Raw genomic sequence first — 23,579 nt, 5'->3', positions numbered from 1 at the left:
GTATCAAAACACACATTGGTGAACAAATATAGCCTAAGATGCAAAAGTCTGACTCAGAAGGGTAGAGAGGATGCATGGTGAATTTCCCCAGGGAGGGTGTTCCAGAATTGCAGCACTACCCCTGAAAAGGCACCATCTCTAGTAAAGTATTAGGAAAAGGGTGGCAGCACAATTTGTTTGGTCAATATAAAACTTCTAATTCTGCCATCCAAGCCACCTTCCAACAATTACTAATTATATACCACATAGATGTATTCAAATACTTGGCAATACTGTATTAATATACTTCTCATTTCAGTCAACATGTTGTTGCAAACAGTGTGGTACATTGCTACTGATTAACTGTTTCTTATGTTTCAGCAGCATGCAAAGGAACTGCAGGTTCTGAATGAAACACCAGGTACATAACAGGAATGAGTTATTGATTTGAGCTTGTGAAGCACTTCCAGCCACACAAAAAAAACCTATTGTAGGTGCAAAACCTTTGTCACAAACGTCAAATCACTACAAGTCAGCACAGCGTGGCGTTTCATATTAGTATCTAAAAAGTGTGTTAACCAGACATTCCTGCTTAAAAATATAGATTGTTAGGTACTTCGACTTGGCAATCAAACACGGTAACATCAATATCTAACTAATGCAGCAGGGGTTGCCACATTTATTTTTGGAAGAGTTCCTGTATGCCTTCAATAGCTGTGTGTCAAGCAGAACATCAGCAGGTGACCAATAGCCAGTCTAGAGCTGATGGTGAGAGAGCCCATAGCTCATTGGTAGAGCACATACTTTACATGCAAAGATCCTAGGTTCAGTTCCCACTATCCTCAACCAACATGGCTGTAAAGGACCTCTGGCCAATCCTTGCAAGGCTCAGGACCACTCATGGTACCTACAGGCTCAATATTTCATGGGAGGGATTCAAACATGTACAAGAATTTTCGGGGTTCCTCCAGATGGGTGTTTTTGCAGACACATTCTGCAACATGCTATTTATGCAGTAGTAGTGCCTTTGCAGTGAATTTATACTGGACCATCACTGTTACCGCATGCCATCTGGAAGGTTAACCTTGTGTTCTTGTGCTTTAGACTACAAAAGCAGGACTAACACCCTCCCAGAACATTTGTCGTATGGAAAGTTATAGGTTTTCAGCATGAAATTAGAGGACATGCACTGATTGGAAACAAAGCGGTATATCCACCCTCAGCCTTTTGCATATGTGCTATTGAAAGTGTGGCTTGTGTATTACCACCCTGATCCTACAAGGAGCACAAATCATCATGCATACACAATAACAAGGACGTCTGGAAGGGCTCTGGGTTTGTGCCCTAGCACAACAAATCTATTTTTTAAAAGAAGACATTTTATGGCTGGGGAAGGGATAGCAAAGTGCACTGGAAAGTTTGGATGTGTAAATGACCGACTGGAAACCAGGATGAGTGCTCAATAAAATAAATGAGATCACTGCCTGGTGCAAGTAGAATTAAACTGAATATGCTTGTTAGGATAGAGAAAACAAGACATCAAACTGCCTGAATAACCAATTGGACTTCAAAACAGTGCCCACCCTCTCTCCTGGGGCAACCCTCATTCCCCCTCAGTCTCTTGCACCAAGAGAGCCCCAATCTGTGCCTAAACTCTGGCTTTTGAGCAACTGGGAACCCTTCACCCAGCAAAACCAGGCTCTTGCACGGACTGGCATAAATCATTGCCTCCGAGCAACCATAGCAAAAAATAATAAATCCTCCCACATACTTTTTCACAAGAGTAACAGAGAAAAACAAATACAAAAAGGAAAGAGGCTGGTACCCTCACCCTCATGAAGACACTGAGATAGTAGTTCCAAGGGAGAATTCCCCCTTTGGAGCAGCCCATCAGTAGTAAGCAGCCTGTTGTGGGGTGGGCAGCAATCCTTAAATAGTTATCTCTGGGTTGAAAGTCAGTTAATAAGCCACAGCTGCTGTTTCTCTCCTCCCCAGTTCTGACAAGACTCACAGGCCTCAAGGCCAGCAGGGCTGCAAGGAGATTTGCTGGCCTGTCCCATCCATGTGCTCCTGATAACTGGGTCAGCATCCCATCTGAAGCTCTGTCAGTGCACCATGGCTGATAAAGAGTGTTCAATCCAGGGATTGAGGAAAAGAGATACAAACTGACTGACTTAAGGGCAAGAATGATAATGAGCAAGCCCTGGTAGAGAGATCTGTTCAAGCTTCAGGCTGCAATCCTTTACATACAGTATTTGCTTGTGAGCAAGTCCATTGAGCCCATAGGTTCTTACTTCTGTTTCTCATTTTTGCCATATTGAATTCAGTTTTCTACCTTTCTACAACAATTTGCATTTTTTTTAAAAAAAGATCCTCATGAAAAATCCTCAGCATTTGAGTGTGAATTTCTCATAATAAACAATTTTACATGCTGTTTTGACTACTGTACACATTTTTGCAATTTCCCCCGTATAATGCATTTTTGTATTTCTTTCACAAATAAGTTCATATTTATGCACACTTTCCCATAACACATGCATTTTTGTGGACATTGGTTGGAGAACTGCATTACAACATTCAGATAAATGTGAATTTGAGGATGGCAGGGTTTCTGCTCTCATGTTAGTTTAAATTTAAAAGTTTAAATTTGATAAATTCAGTTTTGAGTGAAAATGGAATTTCTCCCCCACCACAACCTTCTGAGTAAACACACAAAAGTACTTTGCTGGAAATATATTAGTTGCAAATATATGAATATTGTCAACTGACGGTTCAGACATTACCAGAGAAAAAATCATTAGCCACTAATCACAGGTGATGTTTTATTCCAATAAATACCACAGTAGTAACTGTATTCACAGTCACTTGCTGTGCTATCTCTACACGTTATTTACTTAATCACTTGTTTGCTTAAGTCATGTTACTTGGTGATCTGAATTATCCTTCCTGTATCAATTGAATGTATTGTTTATGAATAGTGTTGCTTCTTCTCTCTGAAGGTTATTGAGAGGTCTGACCTGGACAATATTTTACCACAACAGGAAGATAGACCTACCTCTTATCTCCTACCAGTAAATCCCAATCTCCTCCCCCCCCCCACATCTGCCCTAAACAACTGTCCCCAGTACAGGGTTATTCTTCCATGGCCTATAGAAGAGGTCAGTCTATGCTTCGGTTAATGCAACACATACTTTTGGGTTATCAAATGTGAACTTGTTTAACTCCATTGCATCATTAGTCTAACCAAAGTCTCACAAGACAGAAGGCAGGCAGGATTTCTTTCAATGGAAAATATCTGTGTGCAGAACTTCTTAGAGGCCCCTGTCTAAGGGGCCCCTGTCGCTCAAAGTTCTGGAAAAAAACATAGTGGTTTCTCCCCAGGAAGTCTATGGCTTTCAGTAGCTGGTGAGACTATGAAAGTAATGGTTTCAAGAGAGACACCTTTGTCTTCAAATACAGTTAAATGCTATTTAAAACCAAGGCCATGGTTTATTTTTAGGGTTGTATGCTAATTAAGTAAAACTAAGGGTTTGTCAGACTCAAAATAGATCTATTGAAACCAATGTGCAGTTACTGATGCCCATCGGTTACAATGGCTCTGCACATGATTCAATTGGAATGCCACCCTGAGTGAGTGAATTGATCAAATTTGCATAAAATCTCACATACAAATAACATTTCTGAAGGAAACAACATGTTTTGTTTTTTAGATGTGACACATTTGTCATAGCAGGCATAATTTTAAAAAGACATTTCCTCTTGCATGAGGTAGAAGGACACATGTCTCTCTTAAGGTAACACTTGCCACAGTTTTTATAGGTATTTGTATTAAAACTATTTTTAAAAAATATAAAGGAAAACAAAAATCTTCTGCCCAATAAATTGGGGGTAACCTTTCAGTTAATGAAAAAGCTATATGAAAAAGTTAGTAATTATGTACAGAGCAATCGCATACATGCCTTTTTAGACGTAAAGCCTATTGATTTCAATGGGACATACGATCAGGCATACAGTATTAGTATAGAACTGCAGCCTTCAACTGACCAAAATCCAGAGCCTGTCATTACTTTATTAGAACCAATAAAATATGACCAATGAAAATGTTGTAATAATGGTATAGCCCAATTATGGATTTTGATTTTTTCCCCCCCTCAAGTGGGTCATCATGGATCAAAAAGCACAGGAAGCAAATTAAATGTTGCAGCCTTATTCATTTCTTTGTTCTTAATAGTCCAGCAGGTCTCTCTGTGTTATATGCAACCCTAGCAAAATCTTGGTTTTGCTAAGTGAGAGACAAAAATCGGCAAATGTTGATTAGTGAGCACATGCCCTGAGTCAGCTGTGACTGAAATTAGGGTGGCCAACTTTTTAACCAGCCTCTGCAGCTGAGGCTTTAAAAGTGGCTCCACATGTGGCATGAAGATAAATATCATCTGCTCCTTGCTGCCTAGCCCAGGTTTACAAGCACAGCTGCAGAAGCTTGTTGAAAATTGGCAGACCTCCAGTCATCCAAGCATACTTCCAGTGAGTTCACATCCTTTCTTAAAGGGGCTGCACTAGTTACCAGATCATTGCCTAGTCCATTTTAAGGGACTGCTATTAGTATAAAAAGTCCTAAGTGACTTGGGCCCCAGCTATCTGAAGGAGCACTTCCTCTCATTTCACGACCTGCTTCTTGCTGCCAGTCCCAACTGTGGCTGTCACAAGTTTCGGACAGGGTTATTTCCCAGCCCTATCTGGTGATGCTGGAGAGTGAACCTAGAGTCTTTTGCATGCAAATCATGTACCACTGAACTATGAATCCTCCCCAAGTGCATATCTTTCCTTTCTTCTTCCGGTTATTCGCTCCTTTGAAGAAAAAGCAAAAGTTTGCATATTTCCCTTCCACTTTGGGGCCCTGCTGGGACGGGCATGACAGCACCTTTTCCTCTCACGCCGTTGGGCCCGCTCTCACTTAAATTGCCCCCCCACCTCACTAAAAAACCCTTTACCTGAAGGTCTCTTTCCCCTTGAATTTTTAGCCCAGAGAATCCTGCGTGGGATCTTTGTGAGGGGGTAACTAGTAATTTGGAGTCTCAGACTGGTTTTCTTTAAATAAACAATAAAGATTCATTTAAGGCAAGATAGTAAATCACTCAAAGGGATTCAACTTAGGTTGCTTCAGGAATACAGTGTGATTTCTCTTGTATTTGTCCTCAGATCAAAGGGCTCTCCACACCCCCTCCCTTCACTGAGTCTGGGAGTTTATTCTTTTCCTTAGAAGAATCTCTCCCCTCCAGACTAGAGTCCCAAGTAGGCTGTTCCTTTCCAGCTCCTACTTCTCCTGGCTCAACCTCTGCCTCCCAGTAAAATTCCAGTCTATTCCTCCTACAGGACACCACATTCTGTCCTTCACAATATGCTTAGAGTGGAAGCTGTTTCCCTCCCAGAACCAGCTCTTTCTCCCATTCACTCTTTATACCTCAACCTGTCTCCCTACCTATCTCCCAACCTCTCCAACCTCCATAATTCCAACCCTCTCAACTCCCACAACTAACTGTCTCCTTTTAAATCCTCTCCTTTTAAACTCTTCCCTCCTGGAACCACGGCTAATCAGAGGCTGCCGTTTGTTAACCATTTGTTGGCAGGGAAGAATGTGGGGGGGGGGAGAAAAGAAACACTTGTTGATCCAACCTGTTCAGCAAAAGCAGGGGAGGGAGTAGAGGGTGTCTCATGTGCAGTGTATGCATAACATGCCCACCCCCCTGCCTATATCCTGCGCTATATGGAGCGATTTCCATTCCCCCTTCTACTCATTCATCATCATAATGATGCCGCCGCGGTGGTGGGAAATGAGAGCAGTCAGACGTGAGAAGCCTCTTACTGTATTTCTGCCTCGTGGCTTGTCAAGATCCACAATTTGAAATTGGATTCAGAAATTAGGAGAGGCTGCACTAAATGAGTGTTATTGTTGTCTTAATGACAGAAAAATGTCAATCCCCACAATGCAATGCATGTTCTATGTGAATCCTTCATCAGAGGCTCCACTCAAGAGTGCTTCGATTGGAGGTGGAGAGCTCTCAGTGTCACACTTCAAATGCATCACTTGAACACATCTTATCTTTTCTTTCTTAAAAAAACAATGAAGAGAGGGGAATCGTAGCCCACGTCCCGTGGTTGTTAGAGAAGAAGCCTTGGTGTCTACTCTGTTTCCTGTTTGCATCTACAAAGATTTAAACTTGCGCTTCAGGTGCCCATATTGACTCAAAATTGGGCCAAGTAAACGCATCCCGCATAATCTGTAAAGTTATCTCAACTCTGAAACCTTTTTTGTTTCTGTTCGGGTGAAAGTGCTGAATTTATGAACGGCAGGAAATTGAAAGGTATGTACCTTTTCCTCATTACTGGTAATTTGGGGCATGCTAATTTAGGCTAATTATTTTTGCAGAAGGTTACAAATCTTATGGTTCAACACTTGCATTAATTATTATGATGACTAGTTATTATTGTCATCTTCATAAACCTTAGATAATCTCAAATTAGGTGGAGGAACAATTCCATTAATATTGGTAGGTACAATTAATGTTTGTGCTTTATAATTGCTACCTGATCTAAGGGAAAGCTGCTTTTTATGCTGTGCCTTTTACCCTCTGAAGCCACGCAGCTTGAATATTAAAAACCCAATTAACTGTGTTCTGATTAACTGCTGTTTAAAGATACCTTTCAAGAGATTCAGACCCTTTTTAAGATGTTCAAGCCCATCCTGAAAGGTCATCAAGGTGATTACTTTGTTTACACCAATTTTATATTGTTCAGTAACTTGCAGGAAGAAACTACTGTATGCGTGTTTACTCACAGAAGGAAGTCCCACAGAGTTTCTCAGTAGGCATAGGATTGCTACCTTAATGGATTTGCTTTTGGTAAGGGTCACTGCTACAGGAACTTATTTATACTGCTGAGGGTTTGGAGAAAATGTTTTCTTTGTTTTTAGGTAAAGGTAAAATTATAGGTGCAGTATTAAGCAGATTCTACTTTCATTTGCCTGGTATGTAGTGAGTAGAAAATAAACTATAGTCTTTTCATTCAAAGGACTATGGTCCCTGGATGGTTGGATCTCCTAGCCTTTTTCTTAAGCAGGTGCCTAAAAGACTGTTAGCTATGTCCACACTTCCATATATACTGCATCCAGTGTGCTACCACTGCTGGTTTGGGACATCACGTACACACAACATTACGCCACAATCCATATCTTATGAAATACTGTTTGATGTGTTTCCTACCGATCCAACTTCAATCTGAATTGAGAAAAATATGACCTCTCTGTTTTAAGTCAGTAAGGTGTAAGCAGGCTTAATCCTAAAGTTCACACGCTACCTGTTTCTGACACAATATACTGAACGTAGCAGTGTATTTAGCTTGAGTTGCTCACATTCGTTTTAATTTTATTAGGTTCTACAAGGCTTTTTTTCAGCCAGAACTTAGTTCCAGCACCTTTCAGGTGGGCGCCATTGACTTTCAGCTGTAGAGGCATAGAAAAGTTTTCATGAGCTGCTTGAAAGATGCCAGTGGAAACTACTGGAAACACTCCTGTTTCTTCTGCATCCAATGTGCTCCCACTGTTCGTCTTGGAGGCAGTTGTTCACACAGAAGCCATATCTATCCTGTGGTTTCTTATGAAATACTGCATTTGGATGGTTTTCCTCAGTGCTATTGTTCTAGAAAAATAGGTGCCAGAACTCACAATGAATGCCTCCCTTGTTTCTCTTATACTGGCCACGGTACCCACCTGATAGGTGCTGGAACTGAGTTCCAGCAAGTTCTTGTTTGGAAAAAAAGCACCAAACCAGTTTTGTTCCAAACTGAGAAAAAGAATAGCCTAGCTGCATTTTAAACTGGGCAGTGTATACACAAACTAAATACCTGACTTCTTGTTGAAGCCATCTAGGCTACTACATGGGGAACAAATAACAAAACTTCCTCCAGATGTTCTCAGCAATCAAGCTGGATTAAAAGGGCTCACTCAATAGGCCCTCAAGTTTTCCTGGGCACAAGTTGTTGTGGGCTTTGTATATTAACACCTGATCTGCACTTGTTCTACAGGATCAACAGCATTATGTCAGATATAATAGACATCTTGTTAATTACAGCTTCCATAACATACTGGCCTAAATATCTCTTCAGGCCTATTCAAGCCCTACGGCATCCTCACAAAATTGCTGTATATTTTGCATTTTATTTCCCTTTGACCTCACTGCTTACATAACCTATATGTGCCTGCCAGCTTAGGTTAACTCTTCATGCATCTCATGACGTGGACTCTGTTCCACAAAACCGTATGTCATAACCAATTCATTAAACTTTAAGGTGCCACAAAAAATATTTGCTATTCCTGCTGCAACAGGTTAACATAGCTGCCCACTTGGAAATTGACACCAAACAACAACAGGCGGAGATACTAATTAATTCAGGTTGCAGTTCTGTACTGCACATACTTCTCAGGGAGCAATCCCTATGGAATTCAGTGGAGCTTACAACTGAGACCTCAGGGAGCCCTTCTGAACCAATTTAAGACACTTGAGTGCTAAGTACTGATAAAGTGCAGTGTTTAAGTATCTGCTGCTTCTTTGCAAAAGGAGAGAACCAGAACAGGTGGAGGCTGCACACCTTGTTTCCCAGCAGAGAAACAACCGTGTCATTGTGAGCCCCTTCTGTACCAACGACAGACAATTTTCAATTTAGTTAGATGCTGAGTATTTGTAGATCTGCAAGTATCCACACTGTCGGTGCAAGGGAGGAAAATGGAGAGAAAATCAGAACAAATGGCCCTATTTCAGAGTCTTCATTGGCCACACCCCATGACTTTGTAGCAGCCCTGCCAGCTCTAATGGGCACCAATTGGCCCTGCTAAGCAGCATGCGTCTGAAAACATAGACGTTCAAGGGAAGCTTGGTCTGAAAATGGCTGTTCGTTTCTTTCATTTTGTTCCTGGATTTGTTGTACAAAATGGGGGCAAGAGAGACTGGAAACGAAAGTGGAAGACTTAAGACCTGTGCACTGCGCAGGGGAGAGGATTTTCTCCCAAACCCTTTCAGCCTGTGCCATTTTTCTGCTAGAGATCCTACCCCCAGCCCTTTGCCTGTAGCTCAGTGGTCTAACTGATGCTTTGCATGCAGAAGGCTGCAGGTTCAAGCCTTGACATCTCCAGGTAGCCTAGGAAAGATGGATGCACCACTGCCATCCAGGCTAGACAGTGCTGAGATAGATGGACCAACTCCTTCCTCCTGTGTCCTGCAAGTGAGACAATTATGCAGCAAAGATGTGTTGTTCTTTCCCCAAGGGAAGTACCTTGAAAAGAGAACCAGAGGACTCTGTGCATTCCACTATTCTGTAGCTGCATTGCACAAAGACCAAAGTTGGTCTTGACTCGAGTGCATAATGAGCCATGGCCTACCCACACCATCTTTTTTTCTTCTAAAAATAGAGCACATTTCTAGCCTTTAATGCTCATGAAAATAAACATGAAAGGGTGTGGTCTGGGCCTGTAAAAACCTCAGAAGCCAGGGTGGGTATGGCGACTGAATGTGCAGTTGAACAGGATTTCAAGTGGTAAGAGGTTATAAAGTTTATAGCACATCCTACAATTATAGGTACAAAAACCAGAATGGGGTGGGGGACATAGATGGACAGACCACATTGATGGGGCAGGGAGAGAGGTGTTTATTTTCAATCCTCCTCCTGGTTGCCCAAGCCACTCTGAGTGGCTTCCAACACATATAAAAAACATAATAAAACATCAAACATTAATTGTAACAATCTGATCCAATATAGAAAGTCACAATAATTATGAAGTGTGTGTGTATGTAAAGGTTGTTTTATTTTTAATATGTGTAAATATTCTTTTTTATTATAGAAATGGACTGTTTTCAATGTATCCCTTGCTGGGTACCTCTTGGTTTTGTCACGACAATTATGATTATTTCCTTGGCGAAGAATGTATCGTACTACTTGAAGGAAAAGAAAAGGAAAAGTAAGAGGCAGTAGATTTTTTTGGCTTATGAGATCCTTGTGCTTCATCCAGAAGTCAGTGCAAAATGCTGTCGAATGATTGCTAACAGGAGTGATATCCTGACAGCATATAATCCCTTTGCTCAGAGACCTGTGTTGGTTTGCTGATTTTCAACCAAGCAAAGTTCATGGTGTTATTGGTAGTATATAATTTCCGTAGCAGCTTGGGACCAGTTTACTTGTGAGATCGCCTGACCCCTATATATATCCTCTCAACCACTTTATGATGCTCGTTCCACATTTGCAAGAAGTTGATCTGTTGGTGTGGCAACACTCACACTTTTGAACTTCCTGCCTATTGATATCAGGCAGGTGACTTCCCTGTACTCTTTTTGGTGCCTGCTAAAAACCTTTTTTAGTTCAGGAAAAACATAGCTAGACATGTAGAATGCTGATATGTGTCTAATCTGGTTTATAGCTTATCATTCATTTTAATTATGTTTTAAATATTTTTAGTTGGTTTTAACTGTCCCCCCCAATTGTATTATTATTTTTATATCTTACTTTGAGGCTTTACAACAATCAAGCGTATATAAATCTTGTAAAATAAATAAAATAGTTACTAGAACTCTGTAAAATGGTTTCCTCCCTAATGCGACCAAAGCTTCAGTTATCCAATATAATAATGGGGAGAGTACCAGTGTTATATAAAATCACAAATATTTATTCAGCATTTTCTTTCAGTGCCAAGGAATTAGGCTAGATTTGAGCAAAGTTAAATGCTATTTTTTCTTAAGTAAATGTCATCTGTGTTTAGACTGATCAGTTTGTAATTCATATACAAAAATAATACACGTTAAAAATGCCATAGTAAGTTTTCAGTAATGTGAGGAGTAATGAGAGCTCAGGGCTAGAACACATGCTTTCTATGCAGAAGGTCACAAATTTAATTTTCAGGGGGACTACATGATCCTCTTGGTCCCTTCCAACTCTACAATTCTATGACTTTGCTGTATTTTAAGTCACTCTGTGATATTGGGTGTGTGAGACTTTGTTGTTGCCAATCATAGCCGACTCTGAAGACTATACTGGGCTTTAGGGACCCATATTCTCTCTGTGTAAGTCTGCTTCCTGTGTGGAAGGGGAGTGGGTGGCGCTGTGGTCTAAACCACTGAGCCTCTTGGGCTTGCCAATTGGAAGGTCGTCGGTTCGAATCCCCGCAACGGGGTGAGCTGCGCTGCGATCCCACTGGCTGTTCTAGCTTCTGGCTTAGCTGCGCAAAGCCTCCGCAGGGGAGCGGGCTATCTAAAAGCCAGAACAGCTAGAGGGAGCGCTGCGCAGTTCTCCCTCTAGCTGTTCTAGCTTCTGACTTAGCCGCGTGAAGCCTCTGCAGGGGAGCCTTTATCCCGCTGCCCTGCGAAGGCTTCATGCGGCTATCCCCCAAAAGCCCCCAAGAGCCGGGGGAAAGCCTGCAAGCCCCGCACACACGCAGCTAGTGAAAGGGAGCGCTGAGCAGAGCCTGGGATGCATACAGGCTCTGCTCAACACTCCCTTTAAAGAATACTTTTTTATTGCATTCCCCCTCTAAAAACTAGGTGCGTCCTATCATCCGGTGCATCTAATAGAGCGAAAAATACGGTAAATAGGTACTGTTGTGGCTGGAAGGTAAACAGCGTTTCTGTGTGCTCTAGTTTCCGTCACAGTTTCCCATTGCGCCAGAAGCGGTTTAGTCATGCTGGCCACATGACCCAGAAAGCTGTCTTTGTACAAACGCTGGTTTCCTTGGCCTGAAAGCCAGATGAGCGCTGCAACTCTATAGTCACCTTTGCCTGGACTTAACTGTCCAGGAGTCCTTTACCCTTTTTTACCTAAGTCTGCTTCCTATGTGGAAGTAGAAGTCTGGAATTAGTTTGAAATTAATCTGGACATGATCACAAAGAGCTGCGCTCCTGCCACTATAAATGACAAAAGGTAAATTCTGCAGGCAAGACAGGCTGGAAAAATGTGCTTTGTAAATTGTAGGAACTATTTTATTTTTGTATGCATTCGAATAAGAGGGATGGTGGAGTCTAGCTGGTCGCCTGTGGGAGAGTTCAACCAAGGATGATTGGGTTCATTTTTATTAAGTTACTTTGCACATGCTAGATATACTCAGTTCTGGTTTTACTATACATTTTGATCACTTAATTTGGGATCTTAAAGGTTTTAAGAAAGCTTTTCTCTTGCACACTTTTACTGCAGAGTTGCTTAGACACAAGAAAATGTACAAAAATATGGATTAACTGAACTTATTAAGGGGATAACATCTAAACCTGAGCTGTTAAATTTAGACTGCTGCGCCTAATTACTGACTGGAAAGGTGTAAGTCAGGAAAGATTAAAAATAATAAAACAGCTTTATAGAAGATGAGTTAAATGAAGGTGTGAAATGATTTCCTAATTTGCTCAAAATATTTTCCAGATAAAATATATGAAGACTATCAGCAATATGACCCAAGGTATGGCGAATGTTTTCTTTCTTTTTTTATGGGTGAAAAGTGATTGGGCTGGTATGGAAGGTTATCTTGATTACATATAAATACAAATACTTATTTAAGACATTTCTGTACGGCTTTTCACATCATTCACATGACTGCGAACAACTTTAAAAATGCAAGATTGGCATTAAAACTGTCACATGTAAAATGCAGCTGAAATCTTGTCCAGGGTTAACATCAATAGCCAACCTATTGAAAATGAAGCATTAGCAAAAGCGTGAAAGCATGGAATGTTTAATGTGACAAAAGGACCTTAATGTTGGTGCTTGTCCAACTTAGTCGGGGGCGGGCGGGCGGGATGTGATTCCATAGATTGGGCACCACCACCAAAAAGGCCATCCCCTCCTCGTGATTGCCAAACAGAACTCTATCAGCTGTAGCACAACCAGACTCTCTTGCATCGTGGCATACATTATAGCTATAATTTCTTTTGCAGCTCTGGTGAGTTCTATACTGAAGAATGCCCAGTTTATGACAACCTGAATCATCATCACCATCAAGACATACTAAGTAAGTTGAGCTTAAGACGTCTGCCTCCTGCACTTAGGATAATATGTCAAAGCATTTATTGTGAGAGTAAGCAAAGATTTGAATATTTATTTATTTTTATTGAAAAGGAACAGACTATTGCAGTACGTTTAGCACAGCTGAATACAATGTAGCTGGGTACAATGTTCAAAGGTACAGTCGTATACAATATATACAGATACATTTAGATTTGAAGATTTTAAAAGCTCCCCCCCCCCCAAGAAATTAAATGCTGATAACCGGACGCATGTCTATCATAGTATTTTAACAGCCCAGGGAATATTCTAAATGTATTTTCATATTTTATGACATGTTTAAAACGGCCATATTGCAGATTCTAATTAATTTGCTACAGCTCAGCGCAGGATATTTAAATCATTGGTAGCATTACTCAACTCTTTCTAAAAAATGTTCTGTTTCATACAATCTCCAGATGAAAGCTGCTATGAACAAATGAATGCCCACCCTCACACATCTGCCAATGAAGTACAGGTATTACTATGGAGACTTGCTTTCTAGAGAAGGTTGACATTTTGCATCGGAGCTGTTTGTGTGAATGTAAATGCCAGAATCGTATGTTCTGATACTCTTCAGTTGTCAGCTTGGTGCCCTTCTACTAGCAGAAGGCCTCTTCTGACCTCCAGGAAGAATGCTATTTAATAAAAGTCCCTTCCTCTCCCCGCAAACCAGTCTTTACATTTGCACAAAGCTCTTTTCACAACCTTGCTAAGGCCCACTATTTGCACCTAATTCAGATGCCTTAAGGTGCTGCACTTCAAGTCATCTTCTGCTAGTGCTTCTGCAAAAGTTCACTGAATAGCCCCAATACATTTTCTCCTTATACTCCACAGTTACAGTGGCACCTCGGGTTACATACGCTTCAGGTTACACACTCCGCTAACCCAGAAATAATACCTCAGGTTAAGAACTGTGCTTCAGGATGAGAAAATAAATCGTGCTCCGGCGGTGCGGCAGCAGCGGGAGGCCCCATTAGATAAAGTGGTGCTTCAGGTTAAGAACAGTTTCAGGTTAAGAACGGACCTCCGGAACAAATTAAATACTTAACCCGAGGTACAACTGTATTGCGTTTACACTTAAAGTCTTTATAAACAGTTATTAAGCACCATCAGTGTGCATGGCACTATACAAAGTGGGTTGTTTTTTTTAAAAACTGTTGCAAACCTAAGAGTAAGACAAATAAACAATGGCTCCATTCACACTAGTTTATTCTGTTTTCTTTACATTTCCCTCACTCTTAATTTGAGCATTATATTCGAGCTTCCACACAACATAAGAGCCACTTCCGAGAAACTAATGAAGTATAGAGCAAGTTTACCGCTCGTTTCTGCTTTAGGTGATTCTGGAGAAATCCATTTGCAGCCCCCTTAACCTGGGGGTTTTGTGCAGTGATTTCCCAGCCTTTTTCACATGTTCATGCCACAGCCACTCATGTGACGAGCCGTGAGGTGGCATACTGGCATGCACTGTGCTACCTGCCCATTGCAAGGCGTGTACCTTTTGCCTAACGAGAAAGTGTGCCAGTGTTTTGGCACAGAAATCCATTCTAGGTAAAGCCTAGAAGAATGGCGGAAGGCAGAGGGAAAGGAATGGCATGGAGCAATGACAAGGGTGAATGACATGTCGGTCACAGAACAGGTGTGTTCAGTGTGAAAGTTAAAAAAGGGGACAGATGCGCTGGCCTTATAATTTGTTAAACTAATGTAATAAACCCCACATACTGCAACCTCATAGGTTCTTTTAAAAATAACTACAACCCCATGACTAACTAATATGAATTACTTATTATTTGCCTTCATGTAGGAGACAGCCGAGCGTCAGATGTGCTATGCTTCCTTGGATCACAGTGTCAGAAGGAAACACAAAAACCCTCGAAAAAAGAAATATCCTACCTTGGAAGTGGATGAAAACCAACTCACCAGAAGCAGCAACTTGCCCTCAGACTCTTGCATTTACCTCAACAGTGAACAACTGAACGCTGAGAATAAACTGTCTGAGGATCCAACTCATGAGGATCCTCACAAACTATTTGGGTTAATTCACACTATGAATGATGCCAATTTTTAGTAGGAATTTGACCCGGCCGAGTTACTGTAGCTGATAAAATACTTGGAAAACAACTGGGTTGATACCAGGTAGCTTAAAAACTAATAAGCTGAATAGGAAGGATGTTCGTTCAGTAATAGTTCTACATTTATCTGACCTTGGACTAGCAAGGTCAATTGCCAAGTAGATGGTCAACTGAGAAATAATATACTCCGTGTGTGTGTGTGTGTGTGTATGTGTGTGTGTATATATATATATATATATATATATATATATATATATATATGGGGTGGCGCTATGGTCTAAACCACTGAGCCTCTTGGGCTTGCTGATAGGAAGGTTGGCGGTTCGAATCCCCGCGACGGGTTGAGCTCCTGTTGCTCTGTCCCACCTCCTGCCAACCAAGCAGTTCGAAAGCACACCAGTGCAAGTAGATAAATAGGTACCACTGTGAAGGGAAGGTAAATGGCGTTTCCATACACTCTGGCACTCGTCACAGTCCTTCGTGTGCCAGAAGTGGTTTAGTCATACTGGCCACATGACCCGGAAAACTGTCGGACTGCTAGATCACATCAACTTTTTAATGGGAGACTTGACTGAACTGAAACTCTGACTGGGTGCTTATGTAGATAAGCCTGATTCACACAGGAAATTCCTTTTCTCCCCTCATACTGTTTCAGAGCTGACCCCATTCCCATAAACGGGTATGTACAAACCAGGGCACATAGCTATGTAGCTAGAGCACTAGTCCATAAAAGGAAGCCCTTAGGTCAGGCATAGGCAAACTCCGGCCCTCCAGATGTTTGGGACTACAATTCTCATCATCCCTAGCTAACAGGACCAGTGGTCAGGGATGATGGGAATTGTAGTCCCAAACATCTGGAGGGCTAGAGTTTGCCTATGCCTGCCTTAGGTCTTATACCGGAAAGACTAAAGTGTTGAAATCAAACCTTTATTAGGCATTATGCAAATAAAACCGTAAGAAGGAAAATAACATGTAAAAGCCTTGAAATATATATAAAAAGGCAGCAGTTGGCTACAATCATATATATATATATATACATATAAAATCAGTGGTTTTCCTTGTTAACCTGCTCCTTGGAGGACCGCAGCCAAAAACTCGGCTACCCCCGCCGTAACCCTTTGGTCAACGTCGGATAGGCAGAATCCCGCACATTTACCTTGCTGGGGTTCCAGACCACCCAAAAGAGGGGACAGCACGCGTTGACGGAGCGTACTGTACAATGGGCAATGAAAGAGAATATGCTCTACAGTGTCCGGGACATTCATAGAGCATCTGCAGAATCTCTTGTTTCTAGGGATGTTTTGATATCTTCCCCAGACAAATGCTGAGGGAAAGACATTCAACCGGGCCAGCATAAAAGCCCTATGTTGGGCTGGGATTATTAATTTAGTGACGTAATTGACTCTGCTATCTAAGATATTTAAATCATAGAATATGGGGGAGCAAATTTTGTTTACAGCCGCCATAATATTTTGTCTCTCCACATCCTTTAGTCTAGCTAGGATATTTTGGAAAATGTATTGCTCATTAGAATTATACAGGGACTCCAGCTCGATGCCTAAAGATTCAATCTTTTTTTCGAGGTACTGATACCATCTTGATTTATAGGAGTCTTTGAGCAGATCAGCGAGCAGGCTTGATGGAGAGCAGCGAAAGTGGCAGCGTAACCAGTACTTTATTGAGGTGGACCAGGCCCAGTATTCCATTGTGTGTATGCCTATTTCTGCACACATTGTCTCATATTTGATCGCAGCTGGGAGTCCAAGAATACGTCTCAGAAAGCTGGAGTGAATCTTATTTAAATCACTGTTATATGCTTGAATCCATAGCGGGATTCCATAGAATATCTGGGCTTGCACTTTTGTTTGAAAAATCTGATTGGCCGCAGGAATAAATTGATTACCTTTCTGATAATAAAAACGGGCAACTGCTGATGAGGTGCACTTTGCCTGTTTTATGGCATTTGTGCGATGACTTGCCCACCCTAGATTGCTCTGGAATAAGATTCCCAGATACCTATAGATTTTTACTTGTTGGATTTCTTGCCCTCTTATTTTCCATTTCTCTAGTTTCCAACCATTTGAGAAGACCAAAATTTTTGTCTTCTCGTAATTTATAGAGAGTTTATTACATTCGCAGTAAAGGGTCAGAGAAGATATAAGACGTTTCAGACCCAAGCTCGTTAATGATAGTAGGACTGCATCGTCTGCGTATAATAAGAGAGGAACTGGTTTCTGATTAAGTTTAGGGGCATGTGATTCTATTTTTTGAAGGTGATCTGGCAAGTCTGATAAGAATAAGTTAAATAGAAAGGGGGCAAGAATACATCCTTGTTTTACCCCTTTCGAGATTGGGATGTCTGATGAAAGATGACCTATGGTGTTAAGTTTGACTTGACAGACATTGGAAGAGTATAGATTTTGTATTAGAATCAATAAGCGCTGATCAATTTTTAGTTCTGCGAGTTTCCTCCACAGCTTTGGGCGGTCAATTGAGTCGAATGCACCACGAAAATCTACAAAAGCAGCATATATCTTAGATTGCCTTTGAGATCTATATTTTTCAACCAAATGCATAATTATAAGGCAGTGGTCTAATGTAGAGCAACCTTTAGAGAAACCTATTTGTTCTTTCCCTGGTAAATTTAAATTTTTCATCCATATAAGGAGTTTAGATAGGAGGTGCTTAGCGTAGATTTTCCCTATCACTGATAGTAAGCTTATCGGTCTGTAATTCTTTGGTTCTTTTGGGTCGCCATTTTTAAAGATTGGGATAATTATTGATCTTAACCATATCTCCGGTATGATCCCATCTTTGTCTATGAGAGTAAACAATTGAGCTAGGGGTTCTGCCCACCAATCTATATAGGTCTTAAATAATTCTATTGGTAGACCGTCTGGCCCAGGCGATTTCCCCGATTTGAAATTTTTAACTATCTCTCTAATTTCCGCTTCTTCTACCCTTGGCCACTCCTGGAGTTTATTGATTTTATTTATAGCGGTCTCATTTCCTTTAAGTTCACTGTGTAGATTGTTAAATACAGATGTAAAGTATTGGGACCATTTGGATTCTGCAATTGGTGGTTGGGTTAGTTGATTTTCGGCTTTCAGTCCTCCGTACACTAGGTTCCAGAACGCTTTGTTGTTTTTACTCTGAATTGAGTCAAATAGTTGTAGCCATTTTTGGGTTGCATATTTCTGTTTCTTTTCGGCCAGAATGTAATGATATTTTCTTTTTTCATCAAGATAAGAGGGCTCTAGTTTAATGCGATTATTTTTAAATGTTTGACGCAGTTTTCTTTTTAGCTGGAAACATTCATCGTCAAACCAGGGGCTAGCGCTATGTTTAAGTATCCAACCTTTAAGTGGAGTACTAAGCTCTACAAACATTTGGAAGATTTCATTATAAGTTTTCAGAATATCACTGCAGGGATTAGTGGTCTTTAAATTGGATAATACTTGTTTTCTCAGGTTGGCTGTAAGTTTTTGCCCCACTGCTGCACTCATTTCCTGAGACCATTTTAATTGAGTCATTTGTTTGTATTGAGAAGGTTCTATGATATTGTACTTAGTTATTTTGGTTTCGTTCTTTAAGTTTATAGACAGCGATAGTGGCTGATGGTCGCTTTCAGTACGCGTTCCAATTTTGAGGTCCATGATCGAATTTATAATATTATAAGGGGCAAGAATATAGTCGATGACACTGCATCCTCGGGGGGAGAAGTATGTAAACTCCCCGCTTCTATCGCCTTCTGTTGAGCCGTTCACAATCTGCAAATTAAAGTTGTTACATAATTCAAGTAGGCGTAAGCCTTCGTTGTTTACAACCCTATCTCTGGAGAAACGTCCTATTTTCAGGGCATGTGCGATATCATTATCAGTATTCCAATTTAATTTGCTACATAGTTGTTCATTGTTGGTTCCCACTCTAGCATTAAAATCACCTGCTATTATCAGTGAAGCATTTGGGTATTTATCGGTCAAATTTTCTATATAGAAGGTTAGCTGTGACCAATTTTCATTGCTGCTGTTGTTTTTGGTAGGGGGGATGTAGACGTTTACAAGTAGCAAGGTATCGTCTTTTTGTGTTAAAAGTAGAGCTTGTGCAAGTGGAAAGCATTTTTCTAGCTGCTTGATCTCAAACCCTAAGTTGTCTTTGATCATACAACAGAACCCTGCTTTCGGCCGACCCTTCGTGTTTGTTTTCAAAGCGGGTTTCGTATAGGAGGTGAATCCATTAATTTTAATATCTCTAGTTGACCATGTTTCTTGTAGAAGTATTATTTCAAAATCTTTGAAGAAGTTCATTAGGTCTGGGTCTCCGCCTTTGTTTCCCCACCCTGCAATATTCCAGGACAGTAAGCGTAGAATCCGTTTTTGAGTTGGTGGCTGGTTAACAGCATTTAGTCATTCTAGTTCTGTTATTGAGTCCAGCGAGGAATTTTGTCTTTTGCAAATACAGCCATTTGTCGCTGCTTTCGGTGGGGAGGGTAATGGTGGGTCTTTTAGATTCTTTTTTAAAGTGCGGGGAATTATTTCCTCCCTTTCTTGATTTTCTTCCTTAGCAGTTCCTTGTTCCTGGGGGATTTCTGTGCTTGGTGGACTGTTCTGGGCAGTAGGGCTGTTTTCGGTCTCTACTTCCATTTCTTTGGTTTCATTTGGCGTTAGGCTCAGTGTGCCAGGTCTGTTGGAGGTCATCTTTTGTTCGGCAATGTTAGAGTCCTTTGTAGTTCTTAAATAAAGGGTACCTATTTCGTTTGGAGCTAGTATTTGATATCCCAGCCAGGAATTTGTGGTCTCTTTACTGGAGTTTTTTCCTTGCCCTTTCATATTTTAGAGGAGGCTGGATTTGGAGCTCTGCATCTATACATTTGAAAGTTCCATTAGTAGCTCTCTTTTGGACTATGCATTTTGGGGAGAGGGCAGGTAAGTGTAGAGTTTGATTGTGTATTGTTTCTACTGCATTTTGCTGATCTTGTTGGCGAATTTCAGTCAATCTGGCCTGTAGTTTCGTCAATTTACTGAGTATGTTTATTTGTTCTTTATCTGGTAGCTTAGTAAAATTGCTTAGCAGCTCTTCTTCTTCTGGGACGGTCCAGTCTATTGTGGCAAAAGCGAGGCTGTTATTTGATGCTACAGTCGCTTGGTTTGGGAGCTTGGTTTTTTCTTGCGTGATTTCCCGGGAAGCTGGCTGCGGCTTCACCCATCTATTGAGTTCTTCCACGGGAGTAGGGCAGGTGTCGGCTTCTGGTGGAATAGCCTTGTTCATCTTATTTTGTCTTTTAAATGCAATCAATGGACTGAGTGATATATCTTCGAAGTGTCGACGCGGAATAATTCCTTTCTGGACTAAATGAGCCTTTTCCCTTAAGATTTTGGTTGGGATTCTGTGACTACCAAATCTTAGTAGTACTTTTTTGGAGTATCCATCGTTAGTAAGCCTCTTGACTGCTTTTAAGTCAATACTTCCACCCTCAAGGCCTAGGAGCAGATTTAGATGATGTCTGGCCCAGAAGGATGACTCCCAGTAAGGTAGGGGCCCTCTATATGGAAAAATGTGGAGAACAATCTCACACGGCCTCAATATCAGGTTGAATGAGTGAGGGGGGCTTCCTCTGGCTTTTGGCTGATTTAGAGGTATAAATTTGTATTTGCTCTGTTTGCTTCCAGGGCTTGTTAAGGATGTCAAAAAAGGAGTGAGTTGCCTCCTTTCATCTGGGTTATCCAGCTTCTTGGAGATGTTTTGTAGTTGTTCAAAGATTTTTTGAACTGTTTGAGCAGTCAATAGGCAGCATTCCTCCAGCAGCTCCACCTTTCTACCAATTAGTACTTGTGCCTCGATTATGGGAGTAGTAGCCTTGTCCTCCTTTATCCCTGAGGATATCTCTTCAACTGTCTCTCCGTGAAAAGAGTTGGGGAAAGTTTTGGGAGGGAATGTGTGCTGTTTTTGCGGTAGCAGGTAATTATCTAGATTACTCTGTTTGAAGCCAGAGGGCTCTGCGTCGGTTTCTATATCAGGGCACCTGGTTCTTTTGGCTCTTCTCATTGCTAAATTCTTCTTAAATCAATGGGGTCAGAGTTCTAAATAGAGTGATAAAGTGCTAAAGTTTTCAGGTCGCAATCTCATTCGATTCTCGTTCGGTCCTGGCTGGGCTGCTGCTAGGAGTTTTAAAGCTGGGTCCAATTAGAGCACTCCTTTAAGGTATCCCCCCCCCTTCGTCTCAGTTTGTTAAGACAACTGGGTTGTTTGGGGGGTCCACGAAGTTTGAGGGGGGGGGAAATTTGTAGTTTTATGAATTTGTAGTTTTTGGAGTTGAAAGCCCACTAGAAGTCCTTAAAGATCCTTGGAGTAAATTTATCACGAAAAGTCGATGAGAAACTGGGAGGGAGTGCCTTAATGCCCGGGAGGGAATGGCTGGGAGCCTTCGTTAAGACTTCATTAACTTCATTGGGTCCCGGCACCGAGGAGGATAAAATAAGATGTTCAAAAGCACAGCGAGATAATGAAAGGAAATAAAATCCAAAGGAAGGAGGGGAGTCGGCAACAAAGGGCATTTAGTTAAAAGAGTTCTTTGAGCTCCGATAAGAGCGTCTTACCTCGGCGCCATCTTGAATCAAATGGGAAAGACTAAAGTGTTGCTAACTTTTCAGCATGAACCTTGCCCACCCATTACGCATTTAGGATTTGCCACATTGTGCATTCAGTAACACCATGCATATTGTGTGTCTAGTAACACGGTGCGATATTTAGGGCTAATTAGTGAATAATGTTAACAGCTTTGGTTCATCTAATTAACACTTGTACAACGAGCAGATTTAATGTCCACATATGTTTTGTTTCCTGCTGATAAGTACTGCTAGAGCCGATCCCCGTTGCTCAACGAGTGTGTAATGTCTTGTGCATCTGAATTCAATTGTCTGGAAAGAAAGGGGTAAATGAGGTGTAAAAATAAATCTCCAAGGAAGAATTTGACATTCTTCTAGGTATTTGAATTATGACTACTGTCTTTTTACACAGTAGTCTGTTTTATAATCTATTCCTTATTATTCCCCAGATATACTCACTTAGCTTAGTCTAAGGCTGTACCTGGTAATAAATTTTTAAAAGATTTTTTAAGTCCGGTACTGAAAAGAGTTGCAGTTGAGCAAATTTAATCCTATTGAAATTGGTGAGTGGCATTTAAGTGCAGGCTGTTGGGAAAAAAGGCTGTCTGATTTAGGATTGAGTCTAATTGTAACCTTACTGACCTGACACATCTTCTACTTGCCTTTTATATGCCGAGACATCTTTTGTTAGTTTAATGGTAAATATTTAGAGATGACATTTGCTCTAATTTTGTCCCCTTTGCCAAAATGTTTATTCAAAGTTATCCTCACCTAATGACCTAATCAAGTAAATTAAGAAGTTAACATTGTTGTTAATTCATGCTTGATCTGTGGAACTGCACAAATGCTAGTATATATTTGCCAGGCCATCTGGCAGCCCTTAGCATGCCAAATTTCTGTGCTGCCAAGCGTGTCTCAATAAGTAGTTCAGGATAAGTCTGCACTCAACTGGATGCACTGTAAAAACTACCGCCAGGCATTTTAATTTATTTTTTAACGTGGGAGTGAAGTGCAACTTTCAAACAGCAGGAGAAACTAGCCATTTATATGTAAATAAATACATTCATTACAGCAATCATATAGTGCTACCTTACATCAAAGCCCTGTCTGAAAAAGTCTCTAGGATTTTATCTAAAAGAATGCCAGGTCAATGCACATTTCACTAAGTCCCACAGTAGAAATTTTGAAAGGCATCTTAAATGATGGAAGTATAGAAATATCTGACGGCAAGCTGCCATATTATCATTGTAACATACTGCTGCCCCAAAGCACTGGTATGTGCCATTATATGCTCTTATGTATTGAATACAGCTTACTGTTTATAAGGCGTTCCTCAAATGTCCAATGGATTCTCTGTAAAATAGGCTAGAATAATTTATTCAGTATTAGCAAGGGGAAACTGATAGCTAAGGCACTAAGATCAATGAATCCAAGAATTCCCTATTTGTAGTTCATAATAACCACTAGTGCCAGATTTGGCTTTGCGGTAGAAATGGGTAAGGAAGCTCTGCTGGAGCAAAAAATGACTGTGCGCACATAAAAACAGAAGATTCAGCACCCACATGGTCTAGTCATTTCTCTGCTGGGAAATTGTTCCTTCCTGGGCCTACATGGTAAAGCAGCAGCAGCAGCTGGATGCAAAAATGAAATGGATATGGTAGGATGAAAGCTCTATCTGTACTGTACTGTACTGTACAGACCACTACTTTCTGCATTTCTAGAAATTTAAAAAATAGGACTGCAAGATTAAGGCTGCAATCCTTAACATATTTCTTCCCAGCTAGTATGTTGGTGACTAAAAAAGGCTGCTGCTTATTAACAAAAAGGAAACACAGAGCTATAAAAGTTAATCTGCTAA

The 23,579-nt window shown here is 40.9% G+C and overlaps 1 protein-coding gene across 2 annotated transcripts; it reads left to right on the top strand.

Annotated features, from left to right (window-relative positions):
• The first annotated feature begins 5,832 nt into the window (after window positions 1–5,832).
• TRAT1 (T cell receptor associated transmembrane adaptor 1) lies at window positions 5,833–16,026 on the top strand. Of its 2 annotated transcripts, none has more exons than XM_081199089.1 (6): window positions 5,833–6,341; window positions 9,869–9,985; window positions 12,424–12,460; window positions 12,936–13,009; window positions 13,461–13,519; window positions 14,849–16,026. In XM_081199089.1, the coding sequence occupies exons 1-6, from the start codon at window positions 6,320–6,322 to the stop codon at window positions 15,110–15,112; spliced, it is 573 nt and encodes a 190-aa protein (XP_081055215.1). In that variant the 5' UTR covers window positions 5,833–6,319; the 3' UTR covers window positions 15,113–16,026. The 2 variants fall into 2 exon arrangements, with proteins under 2 accessions (XP_081055215.1, XP_081055216.1); XM_081199090.1 differs by lacking the exon at window positions 5,833–6,341 and adding an exon at window positions 6,784–6,878.
• The last annotated feature ends 7,553 nt before the right edge of the window (window positions 16,027–23,579 follow it).

Source organism: Podarcis bocagei (genome assembly GCF_964188305.1).
Source record: "Podarcis bocagei genome assembly, chromosome: 6".
Taxonomy (NCBI): Eukaryota; Metazoa; Chordata; class Lepidosauria; order Squamata; family Lacertidae; genus Podarcis; species Podarcis bocagei.
Note: the sequence above shows the minus strand (reverse complement) of the source record. Positions and strands in the feature narration are given on the sequence as shown.

Excerpts from the sequence above, each read along its gene's own strand:
- TRAT1 (XM_081199089.1), top strand. The coding sequence starts at position 6,320 with ATGAACGGCAGGAAATTGAAAG. Across the intron at positions 6,342-9,868 it reads GAACGGCAGGAAATTGAAAG|AAATGGACTGTTTTCAATGT; the intron begins GTATGTACCTTT and ends TTTTTATTATAG. Across the intron at positions 13,520-14,848 it reads CATCTGCCAATGAAGTACAG|GAGACAGCCGAGCGTCAGAT; the intron begins GTATTACTATGG and ends GCCTTCATGTAG.